At 47.7% G+C, this 26,122-nt stretch overlaps 1 protein-coding gene across 1 annotated transcript in view; it reads right to left on the reverse strand.

The window, feature by feature from the left end:
- Positions 1 to 26,122, reverse strand: part of LOC147732630 (40-kDa huntingtin-associated protein-like) — a 657,506-nt gene that overhangs the window by 538,313 nt on the left and 93,071 nt on the right. The window contains exon 4 of the mRNA XM_086957151.1: positions 10,109 to 10,268. Within this exon, the coding sequence (XP_086813277.1) occupies positions 10,109 to 10,268 (160 nt within the window). The remainder of the gene's footprint in view (positions 1 to 10,108; positions 10,269 to 26,122) is intronic.

The following is a 26,122-nucleotide window of genomic DNA, read 5'->3' on the forward strand; positions in this document are numbered from 1 at the left end:
ACCTGTGCTGAAGCCTTCGCGGAGCCCACCCACGTGAGAAGAGTGGCCCGTTGGCCGAAGGTGAGCCTGCAGTGACAAGCACCGAAAGCTGAGCCCACCCGCATCGGTCACAACAGTACCAATGCCGGCCGCCTGCTAGCGCCGCCCGGGACATGTAAAGCGGAGCCCACCCCGTTTCGAGCGACGCCGGCTACTGGCCCCCCCAGTGAAGCGAGGCCAGCGGAGCCCATCCGCGGCCTACCTGCAGCGTCCCCCGTCCCCCGCCGCACAGCGTGTGTGAAGTGCGGCTGCGGGCGAATAACTTCAATGGAGAGCGCCCGCAGCGTGAGGAGAGCTGCCGGGCACCAATCAAAGAGGAGCCCACCCGCAAAGTGCCAACACCCCCCTACCCCGAGCAGCGTGTGATGTACAAGGCTGCAGCGGCGGGTGGGGAAGCGAGAAATCCAGCACCCGGCCCGCAGCCAGTAACAGCATCAGTACACCCCCGGTGCAGCACCGATAAAAGAGAAGTGACACTCACATGACACCCACTGTAATTCAGCTAGCGTTCTCGTGTCCCCGGTAAGCAGCTGCGGGTGTGTGGAGCGGCCGGAGAGAGAGCCTCCAGCAGCATGCGTGATGTGGGGTCGCTGGAGGTAATAGTGACCCGCCCCCAAGGACAGCGCTCAGAGGAAAGCAGCACAAATGCAATGTAGGTATATTGTGTACCGGAAGCGACAGCATAAATTGTTTAAAGCGTGTTTTAAATATATATGAATTTTAGGTTTAGTATTTATTGTGTGGTGATAGGATGTAATTTGCTTTTATGACTTGCTGTCGAATAAAGCTTTTGAAATTTGATTTGCTATGTAGGTAGCAGCGAGGACATAGGAGCAGTAAGGCCCACAGCGTCGGCAAGGCTGATGAGGCCAATCGGAGCGCTGAAGGTGAGAAACACAGCCCAGAGATCAGCACGGACACCCCTCCCCCGCCACGCAGTGTGTGACCACTGAAGCCGCAGCGGCGGGGCGTAAGGAAATAAAGACGGCATCCGACCTGTTTGACTATTTGAATGAGCCCCCAGTGCCTGCCCATGGCGCAACACAATGTTGAAAGTGAGAAGCTGGTAGTAACGAGACTAGCCACCGCGACTGCCTCGGGCTGCCCTCCAGCTCCTCTGCCCCCAAGATCTCTTCCCTGCAAGAGATAGCGAATGCACCCGGGCCTGCAAAAAGAAAAAATAAAGAAAAGGCAATGAAAACACTCACTGTGGTCCCATTCTCCTAACTGCCACTGAAATCCAGCACCGGACACAACGAAGGGAAAGACTGCCAGGGCCTGCAGAGGAGCTCCCCCGCCATCTAGTGGCCAAAATGCAGAATTGCACTCCCAACGAAGTATGAAGGAAGGAAATGCCACACAGAATCAATAAAGCAAAAGATTACAAAGAGCAGCAACCGGCCTGCAGCCACAGCAAAGGAAGATTGTAACTAGTCACAAGGACCAAGCGCAAGAACACTGCAACACCGGAACGCCACCAAGCCGTCACACAGCCTGTGAAGATAAAAGGCGACGGCGCAGGAGTGCGCCAGAAGCACAAGAATGCAAAAGAACCCCAGAAACACGCCAGAAGCGCGTCAGGAGTGAGCAACTCCACCCAGGACATTCCAAAGGATCGCAACCAACAACGCAAGGAAGAGGCAAGAACAGAAGAAGGTCAATGGAGTGGTGACCCAACCCTCCAGAAGCAACACTTCAGAAGCACCTACGCCACGCCGGAGAGAACACAGCGATGCCTGGTGGCCACAGGTCATCGCTGCAGCAGAATGGCGAAGACAGGAGCACCACCACACGAACCGACGGTGGTTCTGGGACCCGGCAACAGGAAGTGCGAAGCCACAAGACACAAATGCGCAGCAGTGCAGACTGCACCAACCCAGAGCAGCAAGTCACAAGGAACACCCGAAGAGCGCACCCAGATGCGCACCAAAGCAATCCAACTGCGATTAAAGGAGAATGGTTGCGTAGACAACCCTCAGCATTGAAGACTAAACACATGAGCAACCTGACCACTCAGCTTGGTCACAAAGCACGAAGCCGACCAGCCAGATGGTCGCACCACGAAGCCTACCTGCCGGACATCGGCAGAAGGGACCCTCACAAAGTCCAAGAAGTTCAGCACCACGAAGCCTACCTGCCGGACATCGGCAGAAGGGACCAGCACGAGGTCCAAGAAGTTCAGCCAAGGCGCGGTACGCGGACATGGACCAATGAACTTCAACTTCACAAATTAACAGAGGCGATCGAAAGAGGAAGTGAAGGTTGCTACGCTAACCCTGGGAGTTGAGTGACAAGATGACAGTGTCCTAGGACTAGGACACGACCAGGAAGACTTGTGCGGAGTGCGCGCGCTGCACGGGGAAGCCTGGCCAGAGAAGATGAAGAAGATTGGGCCAGGGTACTTCGCGAGAAGAAGAAGGAAGAAAGATCAAAGTGGCCACCGCCACTGAGAAAAGAAGGAAGGAGAAATCAGAGTGGCACACTGCCATTTCAAGAAGAAGCAAGAGAAATCAGAGTGGCCACCGCCACTGGAAAAAGAAGGAAGGAGAATTCAGAGTGACACGCTGCCACTGCAAGAAGAAGGAAGGAGAAATCAGAGTGGCACGCTGCCACTGCAAGCAGAAGGAAGAAAGATCAGAGTGGCCACCTCCACTGAGAACGAAGGAAGGAGAAATCAGAGTGGCACGCTGCCACTGCAAGAAGAAGCCGCCCCTGTGGAAAGAAAGAAGGTGACAGGCACTGGAACACCTGAGTGCATTGGAGGACAAGGCATGGCAAGAGTACCGGCAGCGCAGATCAAAGACATCTAACTACGGGCCATCCATCCACATGGCGATCGCAGAAGAGAGGAAGCTAGACTGTTGGAGACATCTACCTCTGGGGTTGAGCGGAAGATTGGATGGCGAGACTGCTCAGGCCTCCGGAAGCTGAGGAACGGACCACCTCACACCAGCCCGTGGCAACCCAGGAAGCAGAGGCCTCAAGGGACTCTGGTGGCAGCAAGTCCAGCATGGGAGACAGATTCTCAGTTGCGCGTCTGCAGGACCCACGGGGATGTAAGTCTCGCGCGCAAGGAAAAAGAGTGGACAACTCAACCTTCAGGTGTAACTAGGACACAACGGTGAGGCTCGTGGAGCGCCCTGCTCACGGCCCAAAGGCTATGGTAGAGCAACACGACTGAAAACACCAGTCCAGTGGAAACCTGGCAAAGAGGTCCTCCCGGACATCTGGTGGGAGAAGAACGCCGGCGAGAGGGGCATCCTAGTAAGAGGGATGTTTGCACCTACTCTCTTCACCTGCCAAGACACAGACTGAAGCCTGCCCGGAAACATCACGGAATCAGCATGGAGAAAATAAGCCAGAAGACAAACAACACCCATGTCATCCATCTCTCTCTTTAACTATTCAGCATCACCAAGAGAGCAAAGCAAAAAGGCAGGGCTGAGAACAACACCCAGATGACACAGAAAAAGAATGAACCCGCCTAATAACTGCGAGCCGTGACACAGAGAACTGTTAGTCCGGGATGCAGTAACGACAATGCCTGTGGCCGGCAAGCAGCAGCCAAATAAACTGGTTGAAATCATAAGTCCAATGTCACATTTTTCGTGTTTTTCTTTTCCCCACAGGATTTTGGACTTTTTCCGTTTGGTTTGATTTTTACCAATTTTGGGAGGGATGTAGTGCCCTAGAGTCAAAGAAAAACAAGCATTAGAAATGCAATAGGTCTCGCAGCATTAGAGTTAGTGCTTTTAGAATTGTTAATGGTTTTTTTTGTAAATCTTTAGCATGAGGGTGAGGGTGAGTGAGGGTGAGTGAGGGTGAGTGAGGGTGAGGGTGAGTGAGGGTGGGTGAGTGTGAGTGTGAGTGAGGGTGAGTGGGGGTGAGTGTGGGTGAGTGTGGGTGAGTGTGGGTGAGTGTGAGGGATTGAGGGTGAGGGGTTGAGGGTGAGTGAGGGTGAGGGGTTGAGGGTGAGTGAGGGTGAGGGGTTGAGGGTGAGTGAGGGTGAGGGGTTGAGGGTGAGTGAGGGTGAGGGAGGGTGAGGGGTTGAGGGGTTGAGGGTGAGTGGGGGTGAGTGAGGGTGAGGGGTTGAAGGTGAGTGAGGGTGAAGGTGAGTGAGGGTGAGTGTGGGTGAGTGTGGGTGAGTGTGGGTGAGTGTGGGTGAGTGTGGGTGAGGGATTGAGGGTGAGGGGTTGAGGGTGAGGGGTTGAGGGTGGGTGAGGGGTTGAGGGTGAGTGAGGGTGAGGGTGAGTGAGGGTGAGGGGTTGAGGGTGAGGGGTTGAGGGTGAGTGGGGGTGAGTGAGGGTGAGGGGTTGAGGGTGAGTGAGGGTGAGGGGTTGAGGGTGAGTGAGGATGAGGGGTTGAGGGTGGGTGGGGGTGAGTGTGAGTGAGGGTGAGTGAGGGTGAGGGTGAGTGAGGGTGGGTGAGGGGTTGAGGGTGATTGAGGGTGAGGCGTTGAGGGTGAGTGAGGGTGAGGGGTTGAGGGTGAGTGAAGGTGAGGGTGAGGGTGAGTGAGGGTGAGGGGTTGAGGGTGAGTGAGGGTGAGTGAGGGTGAGGGGTTGAGGGTGAGTGAGGGTGAGGGGTTGAGGGTGAGTGAGGATGAGTGAGAGTGAGGGTGAGTGAGGGGTTGAGGGTGAGGGGTTGAGGGTGAGTGAGGGTGAGGGGTTGAGGGTGAGTGAGGGTGAGGTGTTGAGGGTGAGTGAGGGTGAGGGTGAGTGAGGGTGAGGATGAGGGGTTGAGGGTGAGTGAGGGTGAGGGTGAGGGTAGGTGAGGGGTTGAGGGTGAGTGAGGGTGAGTGAGGGGTTGAGGGTGAGTGAGGGTGAGGGTGAGTGTGGGTGAGGGTGAGTGTGGGTTAGGGTGAGTGTGGGTGAGGGTGAGTGTGGGTGAGGGTGAGTGAGGGTGAGGGTGAGTGAGGGTGAGTGAGGGTGAGGGTGAGGGATTGAGGGTGAGGGGTTGAGGGTGGGTGAGGGGTTGAGGGTGAGTGAGGGTGAGGGTGAGTGAGGGTGAGGGGTTGAGGGTGAGGGGGTAGGTATTTTGGGATGCGAGGTGACACCGCCACGAGACCTTGTCATAAATGCATAAAAACATATCCCTATAAAAAGAAAACAAAACACGAGATAAACAACATCCCTTAAGGAAAGTTACGTGCTGTGAGCCGCGGGGAGGGCTGTCGGAAACACCTACGGAACTGACATTTTAGAAACGCGTGGGCTGCAGGATTAGTGCCTAGCACCTCTGATCACGTCCCCTGAGCAAAGGCTCATACGTACACGCTCAGCCGAATCTGGCTAAATGGATTTAATTTAACCATGCCTGCCAACTAAGTCTTAAAAAAACCAACAACAAAAACACACACTTCATCACCACCTGCCCAAGATGCCCATTTGCTACAAATACGAGGATGCTTCAAGGCTTCGGGGGAAGTTTACTTCACTAGAACCAAGGATGAATGAGCAGTTACAGATCAAAACCATTAGCTCTTAACAACGATGGCCGAAGTACTGACCTGTAGGCCCTGGTCCAACGTTGCACGTAAAGGTCCTATTTGTTTACTTACTGAAACACCGGGAAGGACCAAACTGCCAACATGCAGCAGATACTCTATTAGAAAACAAGTAAACGAAATGACAAGGTAATTGTAGAAAACGACACTCCAGATGTGTGGGTAAACAAAATAATGTTGAATCTGAAAGGGAGATCAATCAAAGGGATGAGAATACATTCACCTGTATAAAACGTGAAAAGTCAATAGGGCTATGTGTGATATCACTAGTAGCGAAAGCTGATGTGCCGGGACGTGCTAAGATTGTTAAAGAAAAAGAATTATTGCGTGTAGTGCGCGCAAAATATTATGCCAAAACATTATTAATCTTACCAGTTGCCTCCACGGAGAAACGGTATAGACGGAGGGTCAGTAGTGATCAGGAAGACAACGTCCTAGGAACATAAAAAGGGGTCGAACGTCTAAGACACATACAATAACTTAATGGAGGCGGCATAAACAAAGGCTGCAGAGTTACGGGTGGGCAAGGACTCCAACTTACTTAGAAAACAAGACGGACGGACGGAAGACAGGGGAGGGGGGAGGAGAAATGCGACACGGAGGGAAGGGGAGGGGGCGGAGCGGGGAGGGGGCGGAGAGGGGAGAGGTTATGCCAAAACATTATTAATCTTACCAGTTGCCAACGTGAGCAAATAAATCGTGAAATATGACGTAAGTGGAGTTAAGTGCGTGATAAAGTGTTGACTGCTCACATGTCTAAAAATGCAATAACATCCGGCAACGAAAATATAGCGCCTAATGTCTATTTGTTAATCAGAAAGAGTAGTTGTGCGTAAATCTGGGTGGAACGAAGGCCGGAGCGGTGATATGCCGTCAAAGTTGGCTAGGCGTGAGTGACAGGTTCCAAAAGGTTCAATGGAGGTGAATCATGAAATATAATTTCAGGGGCACGTACTTACTCAAGGTAGAATAATTGCCTCCACGGAGAAACGGTATAGACGGAGGGTCAGTAGTGATCAGGAAGAAAACGTCCTAGGAACATAAAAAGGGGTCGAACGTCTAAGACACATACAATAACTTAATGGAGGCGGCATAAACAAAGGCTGCAGAGTTACGGGTGGGCAAGGACTCCAACTTACTTAGAAAACAAGACGGACGGACGGAAGACAGGGGAGGGGGGAGGAGAAATGCGACACGGAGGGAAGGGGAGGGGGCGGAGCGGGGAGGGGGCGGAGAGGGGAGAGGTGCGACACGGAAGAGAGGGGAGGGGGAGGAGAAATGCGACACGGCGGGAGGGGGCGGAGCGGGTAAACAAAGACGGACGTGCACGCGCACGCGCTTTTAAGGTCAATGCGCATGCGCATAAGCTCAATGCGCATGCGCATTGACCTTAAAAGTCACGGGCACTGCAAGGAATCGACACGATTCCTTGCAGTGTAGATAAAGAGTGGATAACTCGCAATAGTCTCGCTTGCTCGATGCGCATGCGCATCGACAGGCGAGACCTAACAAAGGAAATGATGGACGGAGCGTTGACAATACAAGCACTCACCCCCAGTCAACTGATCTGGGTTTAATCCGTCACCGTTCTTTAGCCCACTCTGCCACCCCAGTTCAGACATGGCCATATGCAAATCAGTCTGACCCTGTGCCTCATGGGAACAGTCCAGCCCGAACTGCCAAGCCATGCCTTCCCTGGACCGGAAACAAGCTACCGAGGACCGGTTTCTGGCATTCCAGCAGTCTTCAGCCCGACTTGCTTGAATCCAGTGGCAAAGTGAGCAAGGGACTCACGTCTGAGCATACCCAGCCAACTTATGGCGAACAAAGAAAAACCAAAGGAAATGATGGACGGAGCGTTGACAATACAAGCACTCACCCCCAGTCAACTGATCTGGGTTTAATCCATCACCGTCCTGTAGCCCACTCTGCCACCGCAGTTCAGACATGGCCAGATGCAAATCAGTCTGACCCTGTGCCTCATGGGAACAGTCCAGCCCGAACTGCCAAGCCATGCCGTCCCTGGACCGGAAACAAGATACCGAGGACCAGTTTCTGGCATTCCAGCGTCTTCAGCCCGGCTTGCTTGAATCCAGTGGCAAAGTGAGCAAGGGACTCACGTCTGAACATACCCTGCCAACTTATGGCGAACAAAGAGAAACCAAAGGAAATGATGGACGGAGCGTTGACAATACAAGCACTCACCCCCAGTCAACTGATCTGGGTTTAATCCATCACCGTTCTTTAGCCCACTCTGCCACCCCAGTTCAGACATGGCCATATGCAAATCAGTCTGACCATGTGCCTCATGGGAACAGTCCAGCCCGAACTGCCAAGCCATGCCTTCCCTGGACCGGAAACAAGCTACCGAGGTAACGTTATCTCGTAGACATTTGTACACTACAATATGGCGACTGTTAACTTAACAGATAAATGGATCTTTCAAGATGGCGCTTACGCATAGCGCCGACGGACAGCGAGGACACTTGCCGCTGTTATACGGGTACGTGAGTCGTTGTAATTTAGAATATTATCTCGACCGAAATTATATATCCAATATATCTATCTATAATAGATTTCTCCGTTTGTAGGAGGAACAGTACGTGGTTGGACATAATTGAATTCAAGTAACCCGAAGGTATGATTGACCGGGGAGTGTTCAGTTAATTATATAGAGTACGACTATCGCTTATTTGGTTTCATTTATCCATATCTTGTTTGGTTATATAGGTATTCAGACATTATATCGACTACAGTTCGAAATAAAGAAGTTGAGTAGTCGGAACAGAACATAAGGGGACACTGAAATATGGACATGAGACATGGGTAAGAACTAATAGGAATCACTATAAGCAATGTAAATATTAGACTTAAGGATAGTATAGTGAGCAATTTAATTTCTTATTTTACAGCGCCCCTTAACAATGAGATATATGGATGTTGTGGGTGAGTTGAGGTTCCTTTCACTTTTTCATTTTCAGGTGTACATACAAACTTTATGTTGCCTATTATATAATTTTGAACCTACGATTTATAATTACCGCATTATGAATAATAGCTGCCATAACACATATTATGGGAAACCTTGATAATCTTATCGTATTGTTGAGTGGACTTAAATCTTAGCGATGCCTTATAATAATGTGGTAACTTGTTTCTTTAGGACGTTTCTGATTTAGAGAGAGGTACACCATAAATTAAGATACATTTATACTCATGTTCTATTTAGGTGAGGGAGTCCTTTATATTTAAGTCTGAGTAACGTAATTAGCATGCGTACTCGATTGGTTTAACCTTAGTTTGATACAAAGTTTCTGGTGAACACTATGGACGATGGCTCTAGTAATTAATATATGTATAACTTGACAAGAAGGATTTTTACTTTGAAAAGGCTTCTGATGCGATCTGAAGGAGTTGTTGATTATATGACTGGGAGTGTTAATTATAATGTCTGGTTTTTACTTAGACATTTGCCAAGTTAACATAGAGAGGAGGTTGAACGTACAGGAGAGGATTACTATTTTCCAGGTGATAATTGGCAACTACCTCCTGTTGTGATGTTACTGGGTTATAAGGTAGTCACAGATCTTCACATTCCTCTATTGACTGAGGTTTTTTGTGGGATATCTTTGCTCTCTGAATTTCTCACATATAATACCTACATAACAGTTTACACATAATAATGATTCCTTGAGGTGGAGGGGACTATACTTTTCTCTCCTGAAAACGTTATAAACTTGAAGTATTCTAATGTGGGGCAATATATATTCTTGTTTCAGCCCTGAGGAAGTCTGGGTGTGATATTTACACACGACGAAACACGTGTTGGCAACAATATTATCCTCACTGAAACTGATGTATTGAAGATTTACAATCTGAAATTTGGAATTTACAAGGAACTTTGAATAAATCTTTGAAGAGGACCAAGAGACATTCACTTTGTCAAATTTGATTTGCAATTACTGTATTTTGTGGACTGCTGAGTAATTTGAAGCAAATGAACATCTTTTCGGTATACTTGATTTAATATATAGTTGAGTGCTCAGAGGTATATCACACTTTTTTTACCATTTTTCAAAACAAAAAAGAAAGGCTACCTGTTGGCTATTTCCTCGATGTTTTCAAGGGGAATTCAATAACCCGGGTTCCTTTAAAATCCCCAACATGTGGAAAAAGGACACAAATTTGGCCTGGATGCCTTTCGTTTTTAATGCAGTTATGAAGAACAACACATGGATTGCCCCAAACATCAAACAGGGCTGCGGAAGCCTGAGCAGCTAACAATGTTAAAGTGAAGATTGTGTACAATCGAAACTGGTTTTTGGTACATGGCCATACATCTTCCACAATCCTGTGACTATTTGAAGTGCATATGAGCATCTATAAAGATATTACAATGCAAAAACTATTCTTCTATTTTATGATGATAAATAAAGCCTGGAAACCAAAGATTCCAGGGGGTTCTTTAAAGTTGAAAGATTTGCATGGAATACTATAGAGATCATCACGCTCATTGCATTGTTCAGCACACCCAGAATAATAATGAGGTTATGTTTATTTGCTTACCTTGATAGCAAAGCTGAAGCAGTTGATGGCAGCTTGCAGATGCTCCTCAAAGCTCGGACACTGCAAGCAATGTATATCTTGCTCGGCCTGCAAGAACAGACGGGCAGCTTCTGTCAGGGCCATTGCTTCCCCCGGAGCATTGAACAGAGTCTGTTCGCAGCTGAAAAATAAAGAACGATAGCAGGCTTCAGTCTCTCAGTATTCACTCGCAGGATGAGTAAAATACATTACATCGCGAGTTTCAGATTGCGCTAGTTGGCCAGAGAAAATGATAGAATAACTAAAATGGACTTATACATCTAACTGAGGGAAATATTAAAGATTATCTTTCTATTCCAATAAACATGAGTTCTTCCGTGTTCTCCTTTGAACATTTCCAAGACGTTAACATGGGAGCAAATTAACATGTACTAAGATCAGTGCTTTAAATAGGCCGGTACTCACAGGTACTGAGTACCAGCACTTCTTGTTTGTATTGAGCTGAGTACCGGCACTTTTCCAGTGGCAAGGAGAGTACCGGTACTCTGAGTGATCAGATGGGCACTGGGCCGATGCCTGAGGGCTAGCTGTGGAACGTATATTTGGCGGCATATTTGCCGTTTTGTCGCCTGCAGGAGGACTGCCGCAGGGGTAAGTGGGCCACTGCTACCGAAGATTCTCATTGTCCTCAGCTGCCCCCTGCCGGGCCTCCATGCTGGGTCTTCTTGTTAGTGTATTGGACAACGGCTGCAGGGTCACAGTGATGTGTGCAGCCTGAATGGGTAGGACGGAAGAGAGCCTGCACAAGTGACCCTGCCATTAAACACTTGGCATTCCACTGAGGCCTGACTCACTTGCTCCTGCACTTCCACCCCCACCCCAGTCCACCTGCTGGGACATTGACAGGGATGAGGTGATGGAGATGGTCTACGCGGCCTGTCTGGAGCCCGGGTGAGGTGGGAGGTGTACTGGCCTGCCCATCAGAGGCCAGTATTGTTCTTCCCCTGACCTCTGCCCTACTGGACTCTGCACATGCTCACAGCCCTGCAGTGCTCACTGCCCGACACTGCAAGCTCTCCGGCCCTGTGACCTTCTGCCGAAGGAAAAGGAAGGAGAATGGGGTGAAATAAGGTAAGGAGTGAGGAGGCTGATATAGAAGGAGCAGCGGAGAGTTTAAAAGGGGACAAAATAGAGACAGAAGGGTAAGTGCAGACAGAGATGGGGAAGAGATCGAGACAGCTATGGAAAGAGTAACAGAGGCACGGAGATGGCAGATTAGTAAAAGAAAGAGTGATAGTAGAGGATTATAGGATACCTTAGGGGTAAAGAGAGTGGGGCAGCAAAATAAATGGATACAAATGGGAGAGAAGTGAGTGGGAGAGGGATCGAGAGATTAGAGATGTGAAGATTGATAGAGAGTAATTGTCTGCTTGTTTGTGTGTGTTTGCCTTGTTGTGTGTGAGAGAGAAATGAAATCTGACAGGAGGAGTATCAGGACAGAAAGGAAATGCGTCTAATACTTGTTATTAATGATGCTATGCCAGTCTCTCTCGTCCTGGTGCACATTTGATTCTTAGCCTGGAAGGGCTAATAGTACTGTTGATGGCTGACTGCATTCAGGGTTTAGAAGCTCCTTGCATTGCTCCCAGAAGTACTACACACCACACTTTATTCGCATATGTACCTGTTAATCTGCATATATGGAAAGTTTGAGACAACTGTCAAGGGCAATGCAAGGGCAAAATGAATACTCAATAGAAGTGTTTCTATCATCTTGTCTCACCCGCCTCTAACCCTGCCCACTAGCCACGCCCCAACTCAATTTAATGAGTACCTGCACTTATTTTTTTCCATTTAAAGCACTGATTAAGATCCGTTTGACATTTAGATCAACTAAGCAACGTATGGTCGGTGACCAGATTAACTAATATTTCCTAACACCATGTCCACTCACCCTTTGTAACCCCTTCTGTGCATTTTTTAAGTGTTGGTGGGTGTGGGAAGTTGGCCTGGTATAGGCTGCCCACCAATTAAAGTGAGCACCTTGTACCAGTCCAAACAACCCTTCTTAATGATTAGGTTAAACACAACCTTTATTTAAAGCTATCCTAGTGGTAGCGATGAAGAGCAGCCTGCAGGCTAAGTCTCGAAGGAATGTAAATCAGGTTCGTTTACCAGATTAGAACCTCCTGAATGACCAAATGAAAGGAGAACCACACAAAGATATATAAAATATATGTATTTATTACTAAACACTCTCTACTAACCTCTTTATGAGATTGGAGAACAAAGCACACAATATTAAATCACTAGAACAACAGTAAATAGCACAATAAACAGTGGGTTCCAGGGGGAGACCAAACCATATACTAAGAAAGTGGTATAACAACCCCGATTTGACTAGACAGTGCCTAGAGCACGTAGAATTGCTGGAACCACCCAAAGTAGTGACACAGGGGATCCACGGAGGACGGGTGCAGTGTGTGAACACAGGCGCAAACTCCGTACAATCCTATGGGAAAGTCGCAGTTGGAATTTGAAAGATTAAAGACACTTCGGAGAGGACTTTGAGCAAACCCTTTCACACATAGAAGGTTCTAAGGCCAGCACCCTTGAGAGTACAAAGATACCCGTGTTACCTATCCCAGAGGAGCCTGGTGCATAGGGGTCAAGTGAGGTCAGAAACCTTTGTAGTTTTCAATGGCGTGATGCGGAAAAGTGCTGCTGCCAGGAAGATGAAAAGTGTCAAATGGAATCCAAGCCTGGGTCCGAGGTGAGAAGAACCTGAAAGCAGTTGCAACAGAGTCTGGGTCACTTCACAGTGACAAGGGGCATGATAGACGAATGCCCACCAATGTCGGTTGTTTCAAGTGAGAAGAGGTGAATATGACTCTGCAGTCACGGGGACCAGGAGACGTTGACGACGACCAAAGTCCGGAGGTGAGCTGTCCCACGAAGGATGTCGAGTGCAAAAAGGTCAGTGTCCGGATTGAACATCAACAAGCCTTGGCAACTGCAACCCACGCGGACAGAGGAAAGATATTTCGGTGAGGACCAGCAAGGTCTTGGGGACTCTCAAAGCTATGGAGAGTCCGGACACGTCAAGAGCAACCAGAAAAGCCCATGGAAAGTCAAAGATACCTTCACAGGGCCCCACAGGCCAACGGAGCAAGGATCGCGAAGGGACCCCAAGTTGAATCACGAAATACCAGCCCACTGAACACTCGTGGAATGTAGGCCGGATATCTTCGGTGCAATTACTGCTCGGAGTCAGGATTACAAGTAGCCCAAAGCACAGCCTCAGGGATCACCGAAAAACATGTTGCTGCAAAAGTACATGGTGGACAGGGGTTCAGGTTGCATGGTCCCCACGAGGGATACGGGCCTCAGAATTGCTGAGAGCACAGATCAACCGCAGAGACCGCGGGAACCCACCTCGTGTGTTGCAGTAATCTTCGGAATCCTCAGGAGCTCGGGAGATGCAAACCGGTCAGATGCATTTTAGGTGCCTGCCTTGCAGGGGAGTAACTCCTTTACTCCAAGGGAGATTCTTCAGTCATCCAGCGTAGTGTAGATCGTCAAAGTACTTGGTTTCTGTAGCAGAGTTTAGTCCAGGTAAAATCCAAAGTCCAGTAGTCAGGGGTTCCTACTTCATACCCAAGAAAGGGGCGGGAAAAACTCCGGGGAGCCACCTATGGGAGGGTCAGGACAGAGGGGTGGCTACACCCATGTCCTTTGTCCAGTTTTGCGCAAGAGTAGGAGCAAATGGCTTCTGCAACAGGTTTGAGCTGGACTATGCAGGGACACCAAATTTGCCCCCAGTGCACACTTCAAAGCACTCTCAGAGAGCACCCACCCATCCCCAATACACTAAAGCCTGTCTGGGAGGTGGTCACACCTCCCTGTGACAGGAAGCCTATTGTCAAGCCTTTCCCTGCTCAAGTTTGGCTCAGCAGAAGGAGGGAAGACTCGTGTCTGTGGCTGGTAGCATCCATTTTGTGATGCCCAGATCGAGAAAGCTGTTACTGGGTAGCCCGGTATGTCACATATGTCCCTCTAGGAGGGTGGAATCATACCTCCCCAACCAGTTACTGGCAGGGAGGTATGATTCCAAGGTGTTTGACACCAATCACGACATGTTTCTAAGCAGCCGTTTTAAAGTTAGTATTTACCGCAAGGTTATATATATAAATATATATGGTTGGCTGTATCACAAACAACCCCGGAAAATAGGTTCCGAAGGCTGCAGAGGGGCTCTGCTCATGCAGGTGCACCCTCTCACATAAAACCCAGCACCCTGCCTTCAGGATTGATAAGGCCTGCCATAGGGGTGACTGATAGGTTTATATGTGCAGTGATTTAGAATAGACAAAGTGAACCTAGATCTAAGTAAGAGGTGCATGCACCACCTTACACAGGCTGCAGTAGCAGGCCTGTGGTGTCAGTTTGAATGGTCTCTCAGGGGTGGCACAATACATGCTGCTGCCCCTGGGTGGCCTCTGGGGTACCTATGCCCTGGGTACATAGTATACCATATACTAGTGACTTAAAGGGTACCCCAGAATCCAATCTGGAGTGTACCTAATGTACATGCAATCAATTTAGAGGAAAAAGCAGCTGGGCTGGGATCCTGGATAGCAGGATCCGAGCCAGTCTAAGTCGAAAACAGTGAAACATTAGCAAAAAGTGGGGGTAACTATAAGAAGCAGATCCTACTCTCCTACAGTGGGCACTTTTGGAAACCGAGAGAAGCGGCCTCTGCTTTACCAAGGAGCTCTTGCTACAAATGGTAACCATTTTCCACTAAGTGAGGAAACCATTTAATCTTCTAATTTAGACTACTGTTTATAGCTCATGCTTGTGCTAATTTTCTCAAGATGCCAAACCGGATTCCCAATAAGTGAGACATGGCCAATTAACCCCTTCACTGCTAGGCCTTCAACCCCCCCCCTTTTTTGGGGTATTTGGGGTAGTTCGTGCTTAGGCCCCTGTAACTTTTTGACCACATAGGGTATTCACGCTAAATTGGAGTCCTTTTTTTCCATCATCATGGGGATTTTAAAGGTACCCAGGGTTTGTGGATTCCCCTGGAGGGGACCCAGAAATTAGCCAAAATACAGCTACATTTTTGGGGGGGGGGGGGGGGGGGGGGGGGGGGGATATGGGAAAAAAGGGCTACAGATGAAAGCGTCTGGTTTTGTCCCTGCAAATGGTATTAAAAAAGGGGTTGTGGTGCTGAAATCACTATTTCCCAGCTTTCAGGGCGAGCAGACTTTTGCCAGAAAACTAACATTTTTTACACAGTTTTGACATTTTTCTGGGACATAGCCAATGTATGCTATTTTTTTCTGCTTTCACCTCCTTCCAGCTAATGGTAGAAATGGGTATGAAAGCAATAATGGATCATGGAAAGCTATACATTTTAGAAAAGTAGACAACATTCTGAATTTGGCAAGAGGTCATTTCTGTAGATCCTTCAAGGTTTCTTTATAGAAACTAACCGTTGAATGTAGGAAAAATAGAAAATTAGTTGAAAAAAACAGCCATTTTTGTCACGGTTTTCACCTGTAACTTCTTTTAATTATGACAGTTATTTGGATTTTTTGCTACTAGAGTCAGGACACCATTCTTTTTTCCTATTGCATTAGAACCAGCAACATTACTGTAGAACCTATTTCTAAGTGAGTTGAATTGCTTTGAGTCAATCTTTGTCTCCTGTAGTAGGAAGACGTCGCCTTTTTGTTTATGGAGGTAATCAAGAATCTTCCTCCTATTGACTGGGTGGTTTAAGCATTTATCGTTCAGTGAAAGTATCTTGAGGTTATTATGTGCTGAGACCCTTGGGGACGTTTGCTACATCATAAGCGTGTTATCAACATTGTATAAACGACCCTAGTTCTCCATCGACTTTTGTAGATTTCACTCACTGTATGGTGGTGGAGTGTGTGAAATTCTTGACTCGTGGAAATACATATCAATGCCGTTCCATTCTTGTGAATAGGGGCATTGTGAATCAAGGCATTGTGAAAGGCATTATGAAAGGCATTGCGAATAAAGGCATTGTGAGTGCAGGCATCGTGACTAAAGGCATCATAACAAGATCTTGCATCTAGGAGCAACATCATGGTGGGCAGGAAGAGAAATATGACATATCTTTAGTGCATATCATCGGATGAGGTGTACCATGCATACATGAAGTTGTTACTGTAAGACAATACCTTTGAGTAGAAAAACTTTGTACCTGCATGACACCACGCATTACATCTATGGAGCATCACATACAAATTGGAGGTACCAGTTTGCATTGAAGCGTCAATGCGTGAGTCACTGCGGAGATCAATATTTAAAGAAGTAGGCAAGGCACTTGAGCAAGGAAAACAATTTTGAGCATCATTGAAAAGACAAAGCAATGAAAAACAACAACAACAATAATAATAATAATAATAATAATAATAATAATAATAATAATAATAATAATATAGGGAACACAAAATCCAAAACCCTGACCCTACCCACCCTCAACCCTGACCCTCCCTCCCACCCCTCTAGGTAGAAAAAAGACATGGTGACTGGGGAAGAGAGTTCCCCTCATGTGAGCCAGAAAAGATATATTGGTTGCATGAGATCATTGTGTGGCTTGAGCGTAGTAGGCTTCAGTGCTAGGAGCTAAGAGCTGACGACTTAGAGCTAAGGACTAAGAACTCGGAACTGAGAATTGACTTGAATATGGCTGGATTCATGTGGTGGCTTATTCCAGGATATAACGCAGTATTCAGGGGATCAGTGCCCCTTAATCTTGCAACATCTACTGATGGCAATATCTTGCAATGTCCATCATTATCTAGCAATGTCTAGCCATATATAACTAAATCCTAACAGTATGTCTACCCATATATCTAGCAAATCCAGCTATATCTATCAGTAGGATTAGTTACTTACCTGTAATCCTAGTTCTCTTCCAGGGGTATCCTCATCAAAGTCATAAGCATTAGAATATTCCCGCCCATGCGCGGGACCCCGGAAACAATATATTATATGTGCCCCACATATATATAGACATATATATATATAAATATATATATAAAAATAAGCAATTGCAGCCAAATAAAACAGTAGAGCTGGAATATGCTGTGAAGAATTTCCACCATACATGTGTATTTGCATTAGAAACATGAGAAACAACACCAATGCTTGTTTAGAAACTGTTTTAATGCTTAGAAAGTAGTAGAAATTCTTATAACACACTGTAAGCATATACAGCTCCCAGGCTGCATTGCAAATAGCCAGTCTAAAAAGACTGAAAAGCTAACTTGTAGCTGAATGCACTAAAACTGACGCTGTGCCTTTAAGGCACCTCTGCCCCTAGCTTCCCCTCATGCCTCAGGGGTTACAATTAGGTCAGTTGTTCTTTTCGGAGACTGAAAAACCAAACCATGGTAATAACAGGTTAAAACATCTACTTAATAAACAAAGTCCTTTGCCCGGGGAGGCGGGAGGGGTGCTTATGACTTTGATGAGGATACCCCTGGAAGAGAACTAGGATTACAGGTAAGTAACTAATCCTTCTCTTCCAGGGGATCCTCATCAATAGTCATAAGCATTAGAATAGAGTAGCGAGCCTCACCTCATCCCTGCGGGCAAAGGAATCAACAGATAACATTCATATTCTTAGGCCCAAACAGTAGGCCTTATTCTACCCAAATAGGTTTCTCAAGGAGGCTTGCCCTACTTGAGACTCCGCTCTGGAATCAGACTCTAGGCAATAATGCCTTGTAAAGGTATGGACTGATTTCCATGTTGCAGCCTTGCATATTTCTGACATAGGAATGTCATGTAAAAACGCTATTGTGGCTGCTTTTCCTCTAGTGGAATGAGCTTTGGGTGATTGTAACAAATGTTTGCCAGCCAGCTGGTATGCTAGTCTGATACAGGAGACAATCCATCTGGAGATGGATCTTTTGTTTGCTGCAAACCCCGTCCTTATTGAACCATAATTGACAAAGAGTTGGTCTGTCTTTCTGGTGTCCTTCGTCTTTTCTAGGTAAAACTTTAGTACCCGTTTAAGATCTAACGAGTGCAACGACCTCTCAGCTGGGGTCGATGGGTTAGGAAAGAACGAAGGAAGGGTAATCGTTTGATTTATATGAAAATCCGAGACCACCTTTGGAAGGAAAGATGGATGAGCCCTCATTACTACTCTGTTGTGGTGAAACACAGTGTAAGGTTCCTTGGTGCAGAGTGCTTGTATCTCGCTAACCCTGCGAGCAGAGGTTATTGCCACCAAGAAGGCCGCCTTCCAAGTGAGATGCTGCAAGGAGGCCTTGTGTATAGGCTCAAACGGTGTAGACATCAGCCTGGAGAGAACCAGGTTCAACTCCCAGGGAGGAGAAGGATTTCTCACAGGGGGATAGACCTTCTTTAACCCCTGAAGGAAATCCTTAACCACTGGAACTTGAAAAAACGATGTTTGTGTAGGTGATTTCCTGTACGCTACTATGGCGGATAGATGAACCCTAATAGAAGCGCATTTCAACCCTGATGTAGCCAAATAAAGGAGGTATGGGAGGACTACCTCCTCTTGACCTTTGGTGGGATCAAAGCCATGGTCCTTACACCAAATGAAAAATCTCTTCCACTTGAACGCATAAGACGCCCTATGCATACATTCCGGAGGCAGATTTAAGTGTCCATATTGCAAGACCTCAGGAGCCATGCAGTCAGGTTCAGCGACGGGAGGTTGGGATGCAGGATCCTCCCGTTCATTTTGCTCAACAGGTCTGGCCTGCACGGCAGGCGTCTGTGTGGACACAGCGACAGATGTAACAGGTCTGGATACCACCATTGTCGCGGCCAATCCAGAGCAATCAGGATCATGTCCATGCTCTATCTGATGAGCTTGGCCACCACCTTCGGAATCAGTGCCAGAGGAGGAAACGCATAGGCGAACATTCCTGTCCACTCCAGCAGGAGAGCGTTCCCTTGCGTCCCTGGCCGGTGGAACCTGGACGCGAAGGCGTGGCATTTGGCGTTTTCGTCGTCCGCAAATAAGTCTATGTCTGGACGACCCCAGCAACGGAAGAGTTCTTCGACTACTTCGTCGTTTAGCACCCAGTCTGGCTGATCCTCGAAGTGCCTGCTGAGTGCGTCTGCTTTTGTGTTCAGCTCGCCTGGGAGGTGCACTGCCACCACCGACAGTCCCCGAGCCAGAAGCCAGTGCCAGATTGTCTGGGCCTCCCGAGACAGAGGGCAAGATCGAGTTCCTCCCTGCTTGTTCAGATAGAACATAGTTGTAGTGTTGTCCGTCTGAACCAGGATTTTGTCCGTTGTTATTGCTGGAAGGAACGCTTTGAGCGCCAGATGAACTGCTCGAAGCTCCAGCATGTTGATGTGGTAAGTCTGGAGGTTGGTCGACCAGCGACCCTGAATCTGAAGATGACCCATGTGAGCACCCCAGCCTTCTAGAGATGCGTCCGTTACCACAGACAGCGAAGGAAGAGGTTGCTGAAAAGGGACTCCCTGCAGGACATTCGAGGGCGAGTCCACCACTGTATTGAGGTCAGTGCTGCTTGAGACAGGATGATTCGATCCTCCCAATCTCCTGTCGCTTGGTCCCACTGATCTTCCACAGACTCTTGTAGAGGCCGCATCCTCAACCTGGCGTTCGGTATTAGGAAGATGCAGGACGCCATGGAGCCCAGTAGAGATGCTACTTCTCGCACCTTTGGACTAGGAAACTGAAGTAACTTTTTGCATTTCTGCCCCATGGAAGATAGTCTCTCCTGCGAAGGAAACGCTCTTCCTAACTTTGTGTTTAGAACTGCTCCCAGATAGTGGATAGTTTGTGTGGGCTGCAGGACCGACTTTTCTGTGTTCACGTGGAGGCCGAGCCTGTGTAGTTGATGGAGACACAGGTGACAGTCTTTGGTGGTTTGACGAGGGTACGGACTCTTCAGGAGCCAGTCTCTAGATATGGGTACACAAAGAGACCTTTTTTGTGTAGACATGCCGCTACCACTGCCATGCACTTGGTGAATACCCTTGGTGCGGATTTGAGTCCGAAGGGAAGCACTTTGTACTGGTAATGCTTGTTCCCTACCAGAAATCTCAAGTACTTCCGATGACCTGGTGTTATAGGAATGTGGAAGTACGCGTCCTGTAAATCCACCGAACACATCCAATCTCCAATTTGTAGATGAGGACATATCTGATGAAGTGCCAGCATGCAAAACTTCTCTTTGACCACCACCTTGTTGAGGGTTGGAAGATCCAAAATCGGTCTGAACTTGTCCTCTTGGTCTCTTTTGAGGACTAGAAAATACCTTGAATACACTCCTCTCCCCCTTTGGGATGGGGGTACCTCTTCGATTGCGTTTTTCTTTAAGAGGACGTTCACCTCCCTTTTGAGGAGTTTTAGATGGTACGAGCGAGTCTTTTTTGGAGGAACCGGTTGTGGTCTCTTCCGGAAACGTAGCGCATATCCATTGCACAGTATATTCAGCACCCACCGATCTTTTGTGATGCTGACCCACTCTGTCAGGTGTTGCGAAGCACTTCCTCCCACTGGAGTGGGTAACGGCGCCAGAGGAAGCCACTGCTCAGGTCTTGCCTCCTCTAGGCGTGGTAGAGGACTGATGATGTCCGCCTCTGCCTCTGCCCGATTTTCCTCCTCTGTATTGCGCCTTCCCTTGCGGCTTGTTTTGAGACCATTGAGGGGTTTGAACCCTCTGTTGGCCTCCCCGGTTCTTGTTGGTCTTGAAGCGTCGTTTGAACGGCTCTTTCTTCTTCTCCAGACCAACAGCCTTCACTGTGCCCAACTCTGTCTTCATGCGGGTCATTTCCTGATCGGCATGCTCCCCGAAGAGTGAAGATCCTGAAAAAGGTAGATTGAGGATGCGCTGCTGGGCATCTGGTTTGAGACCAGTTAAACGCAGCAAAGAAGATCTCCTCGCACATACTCCATGTGAGTAGGCGTGTCCTGCTAGAAGGGCGTTATCTGCAGATGAACTAATCATTTGGTTCGCCACCAAACAGCCCTCCGTCACTGTCTCCTCAAAGTCCTTCTGGTCCTCCTTGGGCAATTTCTCTTTGAATCGTTCCATGGAGTCCCATAGGGCTCTATCGTACCTTCCGAGAAGGGCTGATGCACTAGAGACTTTCAGGGATGAAGCTGCTGTGCTGCATACCCTGTGTCCCCAAGAATCTTGCGTCTTGCTGTCTTTGTCAGGAGGAACTGAAGAAGAAGGAGCGACTGTGTGATTCTTCTTAGCTGAGGCTACTATAACTGAGTCCGCCGCAGGCTCTCCCTTAACAAAGATAGGATCTGAGTCGGCCGGCCTATATTTCTTCTGGATACGTGCCGGTACCGCCCTGATCGTTGCTGGTGTGAGGAAAACCTCTTTGATTGGGTCCATTATCCCTGGAACCAATGGGAGCAAAGGTCGTGTATTTGATTTGTGACGAAGGGTCTCAAAAATCACAGTAGTGGAAACCTCTGGCACAGCCATCTCTATATTAAGTTTGTGAGCCCCCCTTTGTAAGACGTCCAGATACGTGTTGACGTCGTCAAGCGGGGAAGCCCTGGAGCGAGGGCTGTCTGCCAGCGTTGGAGAGTAATCCCCTTTAGAAGATCTAGATGAAGATGAAGAGGAGGATGATGGAGTTCTCCTTCTCCTGGGGTGAGATTTCTCCTTCCTCACTGGTGATCTTCTCGGTCGCTCTTCCCTTCGAGGAGAACATGATTCTCTCTGATGCTCCCTTCGTGGAGATCTCGAGATCCCTTCTCGGTGTGCGAGATCTGGGTTGCTCCCTCCTTGGAGATCGGGAGACCCTGGGAGTATGCGACCTGTCCGCTCTCCTCTCTCGTGCGCGTGATCGGTGTCTGGTAGGACTCTGTCTGTCTGCCTCTTCTGCCAGCTGTTGAAGAGGGGACCTGTGTTCTGGACTTAAGTACCTTCGTAGTCTCTCCGTCGCTCCAGAATCCTTCCATTTACTCAACGGACCATACCATCTTGGCGAGAGTCTTGCCTGTGTGGTATACCGTCGCTGGGGTGTCTTTTGCACCGGACTCCTACTCCTAGAAGAGGACCTCGATGAATCGGAGGTACTTAAGGAGGAATGGTGAGAAGCAGATTGTGTCACTAGGACTGTCGAAGGCACTGAAGGAGATCTCCGTCTCACCGGTGTTGGAGGACGTCTCAAAAGTCTTTCCCTTGCCTTCGAACGCCTCTGCGGCGTCGACAGGGTGATAACCTTCAACGTCGCACGCTTCGACGTTGACCTGTGGTCCCTCGACGTCGATCGGCGATGATGAGCCGACGACGGAGTCTTCTCCCTCGACGTCGAACGGCGTCGTCCTGCCTTCGACGGAGGTCTTGACGTCGAACGGCGTTGCCCTGCCGTCGACGGGGGTCTCGACGTCGACCGACCTTGGTCTGTCGGCGACGGAGAGGTCAATCGACGTTGTCCTGTCGTCGTCGATGCCCTCGACGTCGACCTGACATGTGGCGACGGCGGAGGATCGGTCATCCTCGACGTCGAGCGCCGACGCGCCGTCGACGATGATCCCTTCCTCGACGGCGAGCGTCCGAGGGGGCTCTTGTTCCTCGACGCCGAGCGCCTCCGTGGAGACGTCGGCGGAGGTGTCACACTCTTAGAAGCCTGTCGACGTTGAGATGACGGCGAGTGTGATCTGTCCCTCGACGCCGATCGTCGCCTGGTTGACGACGGCGGAGGTAATTTATGTCTTGACGTTGATCTTCTCGTCGACGGTGATCTCGTGGCTTCTCTCGACGCCGATCGTCGCCTAGTTGACGACGGCGGAGCTTTCTTCGTCGTTGGTGAACTTCTTTTCGACAACGATTTCCTCATCGACGCCGGTCCCGACGTCGACGGAGTTTTTTCTCTCGAACTGTCCATCAGATGTTTTTTCAGCGCCGAGCCCGGTGCTGAGGTTGATGGACGCTCTGACTTGCCTTTGGAGGGAGTTCTAGGTCTCTTTGAACTCTTCCTCTCTGTAGATCTTCCCCTCATGGATCTCAGGGCCAGACCATAGAGCCTGTTCCTCTCTCTGTCTTTAAGAGTCCTGTCAGACAGATTTTTACAATGTGAACAGCCTTTAGGATCATGATCCTCTGGCAAGCATAAAATACAGACCTCATGAGAGTCTGTTTTTGCCTTCTTGTGGCCACAAGAAGGGCAATCATCGAATAGTGAGGGCATCCTGACAGGAAAACCTCACAAAAAATCGACTGTTATGCAGTTATTTACTTGACCCTGATGTTAAAAGTCATAAAAATCAAAAAATTGTTCTTTTGAAGATTTTCTGACTGAAAAAGGCAGAAAAGTGTGGAGCTGTGTATCCAAGGTCCTTCCTGAAGGAGCCGGAAAGAACAACTGACCTAACTGTAACCCCTGAGGCATGAGGGGAAGCTAGGGGCAGAGGTGCCTTAAAGGCACAGCGTCAGTTTTAGTGCATTCAGCTACAAGTTAGCTTTTCAGTCTTTTTAGACTGGCTATTTGCAATGCAGCCTGGGAGCTGTATATGCTTACAGTGTGTTATAAGAATTTCTACTGCTTTCTAAGCATTAAAACAGTTTCTAAACAAGCATTGGTGTTGTTTCTCATGTTTCTAATGCAAATACACATGTATGGTGGAAATTCTTCACAGCATATTCCAGCTCTACTGTTTTATTTGGCTGCAATTGCTTATTTATATATATATATATATATTTATATATATATGTCTATATATATGTGGGGCACATATAATATATTGTTTCCGGGGTCCCGCGCATGGGCGGGAATATTCTAATGCTTATGACTATTGATGAGGATCCCCTGGAAGAGAATCTAGTACTATTTAGCAATATACCTGTCAATATCTAGCAATCTCGCAACATCTAGCAATATAGCAACATATAATAATGTATAGTAATATAGCAACATAGCAATATATAGGAACATGTAGCAATGTCTAACACTGTCTAAATTGGCAAAGGACAATACAGAATTCTACATTGCTAATATGTATGCACCTAACAATCACAATTTGGAATTCTGAGAAGACTTAAGCAAGCAAATTGACACTATCCCAGACACTGCTATGTGCATACTAGCGGGCGATTTTAATCTACCAATGGACCAGGCATTAGACAGAGACTCATGGTGCACGTTGCGCAGTAACAACTCTCAACAAAGCCTTATTAATCTCAGTACATGTTTCAAACTGTTAGACACTTGGAGGCTACAAAACCCCACCGGAAGGGAATATACATTCTACTCATCCCCACACAACTCCTACTCACGCATTGACTACCTACTTATTCCAGCAATGCCACTGCAAGAATTGAAGAAAAACAACGATTGAGCTAAGAGTGATATCAGACCATTCATGTATCACCTATCTATCTATATCTGGCACAAAACCTGCCAAAAAATAACCCCTCTGAAGGTTCAACAATGAAGTCTTAGAAAAAAAGTTCCACAGACAAATTATTGAAAATGCAATACATAACAAAAAGGATGACATATCAGATCTCACCCGGTGGGAGGCTTTGAAGAGTACTATCAGAGGAGAGATTATTAAAATTAGAGCCGCCATGAATAAGGATTATAATAACAATCTTGAAAAGATAGAAAGAGAGATTGCTATACTAGAAGGGAAACACTGAATATCAAGGGATGCAACAGTCATGAACGAAATAGTGAATAAGAAATAAGAGTATAATAAAATTCTCTGCGACAGGGCAGGAATGTGGATAAGTAGGCAAAAAAGCACAACGCTCTGTGAGTCCAACAAGGCTGGAAAGACCCTAGCTGCATACCTAAAGTTTAAAATACAACTAAAAACCTAGTAGATCATATAGGCTAAGCTCACTCTGGCCCCGATAAAATTGCAGAAATCTTTAAGGACTTCTACAGTACTCTGTACAGCAAAAATCAGGAGTTGGACGGTACAAAGTGCAAGATTATTTAAATGAATGCAAACTCCCCGCCCTTACAGATCAAGCAGAGCTAGAAATCAATAGCCCAATTACTGCCTGAGAGGTCGAACGCTCCATTAAGTTCCTCAAAACTGGGAAAGCTCCGGGGCCTGATGGGTTTAGTGACAAATTTTACAAATGCTTCTCCTCACTACTAACTCTTCCACATTTAAACCTGTTGCATGAATTCAGCACCTCTGGCAAAGTTAATGGGACACTGGCAGAAGCCATTATGGCAGTAATCCCAAAAGAAGGGAAGGACCCAACACTCCCCAAAAACTATAGACCGATATCCCTAATTAACTTAGACTGTAAAATGTAAGCAATGATTCTCGCCAAGCACCTCCAAAACATTTTTACTCAAACTCATCCACCCCTCACAACTTGCTTTTTTTAAAAATAGTGACAACACCAGAATCCTAGCTCATGTACTGGAGAAAGCTAAACTTACCGACTCACCAACAGTGGCTATCACTCTGGATGCCGAAACGGCTTTCAAAAAAGTAGATTGGGCCTACCTGGAAGCAAAGTTGGATAAATTCAACCTGGGGGAGAATTTTACGTGCATGGTAATGTCACTTTACTTTAACCCCTCGGCCAGAGTCAGAGCGAGTGGCTCACCCTCATCCTCTTTCAAATTAGAACAAGGAACAAGGCAAGGCTGCCCCCTTTCCCCCTCCCTATTTCTGCTTGCTATTGAACACTTCCTATACCATCTTAGCCAGATCTCGGGGATTCGGTTTAATGACTACACAGTTAAGATTACTGCGTATGCTGACGACGTACAAGTGGTCTCTGAAAATGCCGAAGCTGCTATTCCTGCTCTCATGTCTTCAATATAAGACTTTGCGGCAGTATCTGGGTACAAACCAAATAAAGACAAGACTGAAGGTAAACTCCTAAATAACCTTGGTGGTAAAGGAATTATGGGTAACTCAGTCTCCTGTGGCAACCTAAGTGCTTCAAGTACTTGGGCCTGGACTTCACCGGAGACTTGATCACCATCCTCCAAGCCAATGAAAACTCACTCTACAAGAAAATCTCCTCACAGCTA

Source organism: Lissotriton vulgaris, chromosome 2_1, assembly GCF_964263255.1.
Source record: "Lissotriton vulgaris chromosome 2_1, aLisVul1.2, whole genome shotgun sequence".
Classification (NCBI taxonomy): domain Eukaryota; kingdom Metazoa; phylum Chordata; class Amphibia; order Caudata; family Salamandridae; genus Lissotriton; species Lissotriton vulgaris.